This window comes from Sylvia atricapilla, chromosome 1 (genome assembly GCF_009819655.1).
Source record: "Sylvia atricapilla isolate bSylAtr1 chromosome 1, bSylAtr1.pri, whole genome shotgun sequence".
Lineage (NCBI taxonomy): Eukaryota > Metazoa > Chordata > Aves > Passeriformes > Sylviidae > Sylvia > Sylvia atricapilla.
Window position 1 is genome coordinate 25,657,355 of NC_089140.1, and position 12,152 is coordinate 25,669,506.

Here is a 12,152-nt window from a genome sequence, read left to right on the forward strand (position 1 = left end):
AAGAGTTTGACTTTGATAAAACTGTAGGTGAGAAATTTCATTCAAAAAAATGACTGCCCACAGCTATCACTTTAACAAACATCTTTCTGAGAGTTACCTTGGGTCCTGGCTCTCCAATGCCAGAGGGTCCTGCAGGACCATAGGGACCTGGAGGGCCTTGTTCTCCCTAAAGAGGAAAAATGGAAAGAAACTATTAATGTGAATAGAAGTTTAACCAAATTCTGACAGTGTCTTTCCAAAGCCTCATTTAGGGCTAGAGAAAGACTTTTTTAAAGTAAAAAACAAATAAACAAAACAAAACAATCTAAACCTGTCTTGAAGAAATATGTTTAGATTAGAAGCAAGGCCAACATCCTGGCCATACAAGATACAATAATTTTATAAAGCCACTCTCGTATGCACCATGAAAGATTAAAAAAATAATTTTCTTGTCCTATCTCTGATCCTGATTTCATCCAATATTTTGGTGCTTCCACAGACTTTTCTTGATAGAAAGATGGGTATTTGGAAATGAAGCAGTGCTTAAGCTTCCAACATTTCACTCAAGGTTCTAGCTGTCACAACAAATGCACACATAGCATTGACTGTTGTTGCTACTGCTGTCTTTAACTGCAGCTCATTACTTTCATCCTCTCTTCTGTATACTGTGTTTCTAACAAAGCCAATACAGACACAGAATTATTAATTTTTTTATCAAAATGCATTTATTTTGTGGGAAGGTGTTAATTTTGGGGGGACTGAAACTTCTATTTACTTAGAAATTTTATATGCCGATTTCTGCAACCTTTCAATGAGAATTTTGCACTTTAGAAGTCAATAGAATTGTAAAAAATTTAATTTCCTCACAAATCAATCAGGTTTTAATCAGCCAAAGAATGAAGCTAAGATGCAGAAATGGGAAGATACAACAGTGGTAAATAAACAGACTATTCTTGAAGCCTAATATCTGATAACTATGCACTTGTAGTGCTACTGCTGCAGCTTTAAATTTAGAATAATATGGAACTTGATGCTCAGACTTAAATTTGTTCCATTACAGAACAGTATAATAATTTGGAAATAGCTATGAAATTTTAAACTTGTTTAAAATACAAGACTTGCAGGCACATCTTCATAATCTAATAAACTAATACAGCACCAGGAGAAGTTATGTCTTAAAAGAAACAAATCAGACAAAACTGCTATCACTCAGCAGAACAGTGTATCTCCACATAGGACACAGACAGGTCATTAACAATATTGCTATTGTGTTAATGTGAATTCTGTGCATGTAACTATTACAAAAAATGCAGAACATCAACCTGTAAGGTTGACTGTCTTCCTAGGCAGAATTTATTGTTTGGGTTTCCTAACAGTATTTTCATGAAACCTTTGGACCAGAGTCATCATTCAGTTTATCTGTACACAGATTATTGTAAACAGCACAATTTTTACTGATACAAAGGAAATTGCAAATTTACCAGTTTTCCTCATACCTGTGTTTTTCCTAAGAAATAGATCAAACAACAACAACAAAAATTCCTCAAACAAACCATCTTCTATGCTTCTGGTGCCCATGAAATTTTGACTTTCAGCCCATAGTCTCCCTTATATCAGCACCAAGTCTGGCTTCAGTACCTTTCCATTTGACAAGCCACATTAACAGGTTTAGCCCCGTGCAGCTTCAGGGCCTGAAGACAGTCTAGGATGGACAGGGATGAATATACCCACTGCAAGAGGTGCCAGAGAGAGAAAGGAACAGGCACAAGCTGGTATAAGGCAAGGCAATACACTAAGTATTAGCTGCTCCAATTCACAATCCTTGTTTCTTTAATAGAGAAGGCAGACTGCAATTTCTGTCACACCTGAATGTATGAGCATGCTCCACAGAATGAATCCAAAAAAACATGCAAAGCTCAAAATATATTTAAAAAAATGTATTAGGTAAAAAAAAATTCAGTTGTATACAGCACCATTATGCCCCAGGCAGGCATAGCAAATGCCACTCAGCACATTGCCTCCAGTGGATAAAACTAAACCTCTGAAATGGTATAGGAACTTGTTGCATGCTGAAAAATGGTATTTGATAAATACAGGCTCATGTCTCAGCTGAAAAAATTAGCCAACCCCCTTATTGTAGTTCGAAAGTACTCTCCAATTTTTTTCTGTCACCCAAATAGACATTGTGATTCCTGTCGATATTGACAGTTCCTGATAGAATTTTCCAAGGACAGTAACTCTGAGGGATGCTTCCTATCACAAATAATTCATCTCACATGATAGAGCCATGCCTTGAATGCAGATGGGAGTCCTGCTGAAGTTAGTATTTTTCTAAAAGCTCTATTTTTTAATTGTGATAAAAACATTACACAGTTTTCCTTCCAATAACTGGTGTCATGCACCTTGCAGGGGCTGTTGCTGCAGGTATTGTACTGGCAGGTGCTGGGGTAAAGACTGTAAGAAGCCCTTGTGATAAAAGTCATGTAGGGTAGTATGAAAATGTTCTCTGAAACACTTTTTTCTAGATAGAAGAGGATGCCTGAATATCAATAGAGAAAGAAACTCAACCTTCTACCAGACAACATACAAAACTAGAAAACTGAAATGATTCAGTTTATTTTAAAGACTGAATGTTTCAAACTTCACATGGCTATTAACAAATCTGGGTTTTATCTTCTGTGGTCTTGGTGCTACAGGTAATGTGGAATTTATGAAAACCATGAAGTTCTGACAATATTATCACGTTGTCTACATGTAAAGAGAAAAGTCTGCTTTTCCAAAAAGCTTTTTGGCAATAACTTTCTTAATTTAACACTTTGATCGCGTTCTTTTTTCTCTCCTTACTGGGATTTTCCTTCAGGTGGCATGTAATACCATCTAGAGCAACGGGAAGGAAAATTACACTTGAGCTGAGCCTAATGTTTTTATGTATTGAAATCGTACCATTTTAAGCCTGGAACACACCTAACAGTCTAACCCAAAGAACCCACCATCTGCCCCCTCCAAATTGTTATTTTTGTTAGGATGAGTTCCAGTTAGTGCCAATATAAATTCTTTCCTTTTCAGAAAGCTCATATATATATATAAGAAACAAAAACACTCTGTATTTCAGTCTATAATGTGATAGTGATTAAATTACAGTAAAAAAAAAGTCTTTCAAATGTAATGATTTTATTTTTAAAGTAAACATTGGCAACAACAATGTAAATAGATTTAGATATTTTAACAGATATTATTGATATTTTTGTATTTCTAAGTAAGTTGAGATATCTAGGAACTAAACTTGTTTATAGGAAAATCAGATTTTTTCAGTCTCCTGGGAAAGTTGTAACTCACCACATGAGTGAGGAAAGAATTCATAAGTCATCAGAGAAGAAGCAGATCCCTTAGCAGTTTGGTTTGGGACATGTATTCAGGAAAATATGCAGCAATAAAATTTTAACAGAATTGTCCCAGGATGACTTTCTGGGAATAACTGCTTTAAATATCCTTATTCAAACTTAACCTTTTCCTTAGGAGTTTGAATACATGTTTGTTAATAGAACTTTAGCCTTTAATTGCAAATCCTACAACACAACTCAAATTTTCCAGAGAGGCTCCTTATTACAGCAGTGGATCTTAAGAACATCATTCTCAGCCTTTCTATGAATATATTGTGATTCCTAGAAATATGCACTTTATATCGAGTAGTTGGTTCAGGAGGTTAAATAAATCCCTGAAATGATAACCGTAAGTACTCCCTGCTCATCACTTTTTTATGAGTGGAACACAGGTCATACCCAGATTTCATGCCTCACTTTTATACTCTGTAACCATATAATTCAGTTTGTAAGCTATTCACTGAAATTTGTGAATAATCACTATCATTGTCGTCACTAAAAACACATTTTCAAAAATTACCTTTAATACACTCTTATGGAACCTTACTGGTGCTATAGCATAGAATGCATTGTTGTTGGTTTGGGTTTTTTAAAATAAATACTAGTTAAGCATATGAAAATAAATTAAAATCAGACAAAATAATGCAAACTAGTCTGAGTAAATCAATAGATATATGCATGCTTAAAATACCTTTTTATCCAACACTAAGAATACTAGGGACCCCAATTTAACTTTGCAAGAGTGCTATATTCATTAGTAGAAGTCTGTTTTCCAGAAAAATCTTGGTGATTCTGTTTCCTTCCTCTCCAGGAAGGAACCAAGATGAACTAAGCCCTTTTGTGTTACAATGTTGGATTTTTCTGGGGTTGTATTGCTACTGAAGGGCAAAGCTGTCTTCTAATGAAAACACAACAACACAGTATGTTGGTAAGTCGAGCAAAAGACATGAAGTAACTAGTTCAGATGCTTTTTAATTGTATTAACCAACTGAGTTCAGAGATATGTAGAACCTAAGTAGGAGAATTAAAGAAATTAGATTACTGGGAAAATCAGACAATAGATGGGATTCTCACTGGATAATGTTTATGGACATTATTGCTTATAGACTATATTACATTTACAGAGCAAAACCAAGTGTGGCTTTTCTCTTTGCCAACTTTCTGTTTCTTGTACTTTTAGTAAAAGTAAAGCAAAATTGTATCATGGGCCACCCTTAAATTCTTAGTGAGACAAGGAACACAAAATCTGAGTTCCTTGCTCCTATAAGCTGCAGTATGACAAGAGTTGAGTGCCTCTACCTTAGACCCAGGGCTATAAATTTGTGTTCTGCAAATTCGATTAATTAAATCTGTGTGATTTTTTCCTATTGGTTTTCTTAGTAATTTTCTTTATGCTTTATGCTGAATGAGGTGCACTTTGATCCAAGTTTTTATTTTATGTTACAATATAGATAGATAATATGTGATGGCTAACGAGGTCAAAGAGTGCCTTAAAGTGAAGCAAGTGTCTAACAAAATAAAAAGCACAGGTGTGAATAGTATTTCTTTTGGTATTTCAAGTTAGTGAAAGAGACAAAACAGCTCATGTACTGTTTTGAAAAACAGTAGAAAAAAATAGAAAAAAATAGTTTTCTTTGAAAAATTTAACACCTTTGCATGAAACTTGTCAATGACTAATAGAAAGTCAGCAAACCAGGAAACAAGCAGAAGAATCTTTGTTCTCTGCTCAGGATTTGCTCTGGAAACAGGAACAAGTTGTCTAGTTCAGAAGGCAGGAGATAACACATTGAAAATTGCCAATTCCCTACTCCTAATTCTGTTTGAGTGAAGTGCCCTGTAACCCTCTAATGTTTTTCTCTTAAAGTCATTATATACTGTGTTGTAAGTTCACTGTTAGAATGTTAACTGTGAACAGTTTAGTATTTGGTTAAATGAAAATATATTTACTCAGGTAAATTAATAATAATAATAACAACAACAATAATAATAATAATAAACATGCTTTATGGCTTTTAAAATAAAAAGGGAGCTAAAATGTCCCATTTTAAATGACTTTGCTTCTTTACAGAGGTTTAAATATATGGTAATTATGTTATTTAGGTGTTTTTGAGATGTTATAACTTCACAGAATTGCAAATAAGAGAAAACATTTAAAAATTTGAATAATGACAAAACCTGGTTCTGGGCAGGATACAGGTTGTTTAACATATTCATACATGGTTTGAAAAGAGGTTGGAAGTAAAGTGATGAAATCTGCTTGTAATGTAAGAGGTTATTAAAGATAAGGACTGATAATGAAGTGCATTAGAAAGACTAAAGTTAAGGATGAGATTCAGCTCCATATGATCACTCCTGAACTTTCATGTCTACATGGAAACAGGTTGGCTGAGCTCCCGTCTGTGGAAGGCTGTTCAGTGCAGGCAGTGCGACTTAGAGAGCTTCAGCTCACTACTGGCAACACAATAAAGCAGTTATCATCAGACAGAAAGAAAGCATTGTGCAATCAGTAAAACTTCACACGGAGAGATTAGCCAGCAGCTTGAGAATAAGAAAATGCCTATGAATAATAAGTAAAGAATGAAAAGTTCCTTTAAGTAATTTCTTGGCTAATATTTCTGGACACCATGGTGCCTTGCTTCAGACAAGTCAAATTGAATTAGCTGAAGGGGCAATGCCACCAAGCCTCTCCTGCTGGTGGCTTCCAGAGCCAGTGGCACCCAGACAACACCCAGATGACGCTGTCCTCACCCGTGTCTGCCAACTGGCACTTCAAAGTGAGAGGATGCATCCGTACCCATAACCTGCATTACAGAGGGGTGGGATGCACTGAGCCAGCTGGATACATGAGTGGACTGTACACTTCACAACTGAGACCCAAACCATCTGTAGGCAGAGCTTGATCTGGAGTTTGTATTTTGAGGAACTGAATCTACTCCTTGAAACCTCAGCATGGCCCAGTAACAAAGAATGAAAGTCCAGCAGTTGTGTTCTGTGTTACGTCACACCAGTACCAATGCCACCAAGATGAAGTGACCAATTCAAAAAGCAGAAAGGATTAGAATGGAAACGCCAAGGAACTGCACTAAGAATAGACTTATTTATTTTATCCAAGGCTATTACAAATAACTACCACTTTTCAGAGATATTGTATTGTGTATCATGAAAACTAATTTTAAAAGAGCAATTTAATAATCCTTCTGTGAGGACAAAAGATTTTGGAAAAACTGCTATGTGTCTGAACCAAAAAAGGCCTTGACCTTTACTAGTTGAATGGCTGTTTATTAATCTGAAAACAACCACTGATTATCTGTACTAATCATTAAAAAATTTTTCACTCATCTCAAATAAGCTCCAAAATGCCAAAGGTTAGCTTTGGCATTAGGCATGGACAAGAGATAACCTTTAAACATACCTATGTTTCTTCTACACTCTTTAAGTATAATTATCTAAGTGTATTAGCTAAATTTGTCTGACTAAATTTTTATTATTATAGATGTTTGAGTATGGAAAAATCTTGACTATAGACTTTAAACAGCAGGCTGGGGAGTTGAAAGCTGATAAAAGAGGGAAGTTTCTTATTCTTACAGAAAATCTGCAGCTAAAGCCCAACAACAGACCATAAACATTGTATCCATGTAGACAGATTCTAAAGAAAGATGTTTGTATTTTACAGCCATGAAAACATGTGAAGAGACTGACAGGAGGACATACAAGATTCAACAAATATGGTTTTGTATATAACAGAAGTATCTGGTTCTACTGTCCTGGAGTCATCAGTGTGAAATGACAGACAAAAAATTACTATCATTTACTGTGCTGAAGTTAAAGAGAGACATGATTTTTCCATCACATGTATGAATAGCTTCTTTCAAACTCATCATCCTATTTCTTTTTCCACTTCTGAAGTACTCTGCAGCAGCTTTCCCAATCAAGCATTTTGTTGAGAAGATGAAGAAATGAGAAGTATGAAAAAGCACTTTTCAGGAGGAGGAAAATCATGATGGATGGCAATATTCAAAACTTTTTATAATAAACCTTTCCCATATCTAAATTTATTTCTGTGAATTTTCTAATTAAATTGTTGCCTGAGAAACAAAACATGAGTGTTTATATAGTGCATCTTTTACAAAGCAGCTTTGTATGAATTTGTCTTGTATAACTTAGATTTTTAGCCAGGCTATCAATGATCCTGCCGTAGAAAGTCTTTGTATCAAACTGAGAAACGAAAGATCCTTCTGTACTGAACACTGATGTTAATAACTCTCCCATGGGGAAGACAACCATATTCACATAAAGCAATTTCAAAGCTTTGCAAATTAGAAGACTTCCTAAATTAGTGACACACTTTATTCAACTGATTTTGCTTGTGAAGGTGTAATCATTAACTCTAAATTATGTATTTTAAATATTACTAAGGCATTAATTGTCATAAAATCTCATACCTCAACCAATTTCAAAGTTGTGGGGACATTATTGCTGTGCAAATAACACCACTAATAAAAAAACTACTGAGAAAAAAGGAAAGTAGAGAGTTCTACAGAGTTTCCGCATCCTCTCTCCCTATATAAATAAAATGAAATATTCAACTACACATGTACAACTACATCTTACCTTTTTTCCTTGAGTGCCTTTCGGGCCTTGCTGACCTGGATCTCCCCTGATACCCTACAAAAAAGTCAAAGCAAAGAATGAGCTGCCTTTGAAGGCATGTATAAATTTTGGGGTTTTGTTTCCCCTGAATGGGGTACAGTAGGACAATTCTATAGGACAATTCTAAGCTCTAAAGGACAAGAGTTTTCTGCCTCATACCCTGTGAAGTGCTCAACACATTTAATATTGTTAGTATTCAAAAACCAATGCCGGCAGAAAAGTGTGACTGTTTTTTCACAGAATTGACAGGTTGTGTACAGAAGAAACTTACAGAATGTAATATTCCTTTTTATTGGGTAGCTTTTAGTTCCCTTACCTGAGGTCCCCGAGGTCCTGTAGGGCCCACAGAGCCCTGCAAACCCTGAGGAAAGATTAGATTCAATTATCAGATTAAAAGGAAATTTCAATCTGCTTTCAAATGCCAAGCACTTAACACATACATGTAATGGCTCAAATCTCTGTTCAAGCACTTTCTAGAGACTATTCTCTCACCAGAGTACTGCTGGTCTCATACTGTATTCAGTAATTACCTGTTACATTTCACCCTCAATATTCAGTTAGAACACTTTTCATATACAACGAGCATAAAGAATGTCTACTTAATATCTTAGATATTTGATAAAGAAGTTTTTATTTGCTACAGGGTTTTAAATTTAATTCCTAGAAGGATATTAGATACAGAATTCTTAATAAAAATGCTGCAGTGTCTATACCAGAATAACTTCAGGTAACTTTGTCTCATTAACTCAAACTGCTGATCAGCAGCCTGACAGAATCACATTAATAGTTCACAAAAGCCATTAAAAATGCATCAAAAAAATTAAAAATGCCATGCTTTTTTATTACACAGGCTGTGATTTCTCCATTTAATGAGTTCTTACCAATCACCACCAGTGCAGATTATTCAAGAATCTTTCTGCTTCACTGTTTTTTGTTTAGTCACCATAATGCATATTCTATAGAATTTCACTTCCACTTGAGTCAATACTAAGTTATAATTTATTTCTAAAGCAAAAGTAGTTTTGAGCAAATTTACTGATTTTTTTTATTTCTCTTACTTCTCTTTTAATTAGTAAAATCTCTACAGACAAAGGCACTGGAAGACTGCTGCATTTTTCAAGATATGTGTAACATTTAGAACTTCTAATAGCCTTGACAAATTTAGCAGTGATACCTATGCAGACATTCCATCAGCTTCCCCCCCTACAGATTCAGAGTCAGAAATTTTAAACAGTTCTCTGCTCCCTGGCATTTGCTCCCAGGCCAAGCATCAGCCACCAGAGAGAGAGAGAGAACTCTACTGAGTTCCAGCCCATTTCCAGCCCAACTACAAAAGCAATGGATGGTAGAAACAGTGATCTGCTGACACAATGATGGCCACTTTTGGTAGCATACAAATGTATGACTTGAGCCATTTCTCATTTTAAAGCCAAGCAGAAACTGTCTGAATTTCAAGCCTGAACAGTATTTGAAAAATCTCTGATATATAGCACCAAAACTACTGGATAAATGCAACATTTTGAAATTGGACTCCTAATCATGCTTCAGTATAGATCACCCCAGTTACATATTGAATATGGAATTTGCTTCTCATACATTTGGCTATATGTGTTCCGTGTCTGATTCTGTCTAGCCTGGAATGCTTTTTTTAAAAAATAAAGCCATAACTTTGTTCTGTCTTCAGGATTTGTGAATGTGAAGGTGGGAATTCTGGAACTGACTGGTCCCCTGTGGAAAACAAAAGTTTTTTTCATCACTGTCCTCAACAGAAATGAAGCAAGCAGATTTCTGGCAGCCGTGGCATGTTTTCTATATCCAGATTTCTCGGCTGCTTTGATTATGTTTTTTTGCCAGCTTTTGAAAAGCTTCCTTTTAGCTTAATAGACATTCACATCACATATGTGATGTTTCAAGCTGTGTTTATGAATATGCTACATGATTTGCTAGTATCTCCGTCAACATGAAACAGTTAAAATAAAAATTATACTTACTATTTCTCCTTTTGTTCCTTGGGGTCCACATTCTCCTCTTTCACCCTTTATAAGAAATCAAAGGGTTCACAGCTAAACAAGATTATTTGATTACACTACATGCATTGATTATTTGATTACACTACATGCATTAAAGAGTCTGCAAGCAGTAGCACAAGAGGTTTAGTTGACTCTGAGGACCTGGAAGTGGCATCATTATATATGGCCTGTAGAAGATAAGATCTGCTCTACTCAAGATCGGTTATTTCTGAAAATGCCTGCAAAATATCTAACTTATATCAGAGGATAATACATTTAATATCAAATAAGTTTTGCCATAGTTTTCCACCTTGCTGCACTGTCTCCAGAGATCCTTTCCATGCCCTGATTTCATTACTGTGATGTCTGAGATTTTCCTGAGTAACATTTGTGAGATTGCACACATGGAATGAAGAAAGAATTAAGTTCCACTGATGATTTAACATCTCAAGAGACACATGAAAATTAGACCTATGAGTCTACTGTTCCCATTTGCATGAAATCTTACTACAAAATTGACTGAAGAATTTTACTAATGAGTACAAAGATTCATAGAGGCACTGCTTTTATTAACAATATAGAGACATAAGTATCAAACCAAGAAAAATCAAAATGGTATTGTCTCTGTTCCATTTCTGACTATGATGATCCACTTTGCAATTTATCTCTAGAATCCTGTAAGTCACTGAAATGCATAGTTTATTTATCTTCTTGGATAGACAATGTTGAAAATTTTCTTGATCAAGCATTAGCCCTTGCAAGTTATAAATAGGTTAAAAGTAAACCTCATTACGGTAAGTTTTTCAAAAGCTAATGATTGCCACATTGTGTTTGTAGTAAACATTTTCTCTTTCTTTCCACTTAACCTTTTATTCAACCCCCAACTTTCTTTTCCTTCCAAAAACTGTATTTCTGGTCATTGACACTTTTCTTTTTTACATTTAGATTACATTCTCTGATTTTGTGCGGTTTTTTGTTTTATTTCCGGCAATCCAGTCAGTAAACATTTACATAAATTTTGAATTTACCTCTAGGGATTGCACTAGGAGCTTTTATGACAAAAAGACAAGGTCTTTTTTCCATTCTTTCACATTCACTGTCAGCAAGTGACAATTTATTTTCAGACTACTTCTATTCTACAAAAAACTTACCTTGTCTCCCTTGTAGCCAGGAGCTCCCTAGTCAAAAATTGAGAAAAGGAAAACATCATAAAAGAGAAAGTGAAGACCTAACATACTGCTAATTAAAGTGGAAAAAGTTCCAACCCTCCCAGTAAAGAACTATGTTTCAGAAGTTTAACTATTCACAACAATACAATATCTTTCTGAAATTGTTTAACATATTGCAAAGCTCTGCAAAGCCAGATGTGTATTTTTTACTCTTATATTAGCTGTGAATATGCCACTCAGTTTGCCAACCTCCTAGTAGATACATGCTGCCATTTAAATGTAACTTTTAGACTGAGTTTCTCTTACACAGTGGGTAGTGTTAATCTTTCTCCAGTTAATCAACAAGAATTCTGAGAATTATCAGTTGTTAGAAGCCACCAAAAGACTATGTAGTGCTTTTATCAGGTCTGTCTTTGGGCTAAGTCTAATGCAAGTCAATTCAAAATCACAGAGCTTCAGAAGTTCCTCTTCTCAGTAGCATCTCATCTCTGTATTTAATCACATGGTTAGACTCAGTATACATGCTCTGTAAACGAGGCCTTAGTGTAGGTGCTTTAAATCATTGAATAAAGTAGACACATAAAAAATGAAAATAGCATTTTTAGTTCAGAAAATGTGAAAATACAGAATTTGAGTTAGCACTGTAGTAGTCACATACCTCTTCACCTTTCTCTCCAGGATCTCCTTTTTGAGCATCACCCTATTGGAAGCAAAGGAATACAACTGGAATGTATAATGCACTTTCATTTATCCCTATTGCACTAAAACCAAGAACACTGTTCTAAAGAACTGTATTTTCCTACTTATTAACATTTACACTTTCTCCTTCAACAATAAAGGATACACACTTCGTGATTATGAACATAGAAAACTCAACTATTGTCATTAGATGACTGAAATCTTAGTTACTAGAGTGAAGCAGTCTGACCAAGGGATTGGTGTATTGTTAGAAAGCTCTGTGGAAC

General features: G+C 35.1%; 2 protein-coding genes across 2 annotated transcripts in view; one reads left to right on the top strand and one right to left on the bottom strand.

The window, feature by feature from the left end:
* C1GALT1 (core 1 synthase, glycoprotein-N-acetylgalactosamine 3-beta-galactosyltransferase 1) overlaps nucleotides 1-12,152 on the top strand; it is a 238,479-nt gene that overhangs the window by 65,084 nt on the left and 161,243 nt on the right. The window lies entirely within an intron of this gene.
* COL28A1 (collagen type XXVIII alpha 1 chain) overlaps nucleotides 1-12,152 on the bottom strand; it is a 54,570-nt gene that overhangs the window by 38,317 nt on the left and 4,101 nt on the right. The window contains exons 6-11 of the mRNA XM_066318029.1: nucleotides 11,846-11,887; nucleotides 11,170-11,196; nucleotides 10,001-10,045; nucleotides 8,326-8,370; nucleotides 7,971-8,024; nucleotides 98-166 (exon numbers count right to left, since the gene is read on the bottom strand). Of these exons, the coding sequence (XP_066174126.1) occupies nucleotides 98-166; nucleotides 7,971-8,024; nucleotides 8,326-8,370; nucleotides 10,001-10,045; nucleotides 11,170-11,196; nucleotides 11,846-11,887 (282 nt within the window). The remainder of the gene's footprint in view (nucleotides 1-97; nucleotides 167-7,970; nucleotides 8,025-8,325; nucleotides 8,371-10,000; nucleotides 10,046-11,169; nucleotides 11,197-11,845; nucleotides 11,888-12,152) is intronic.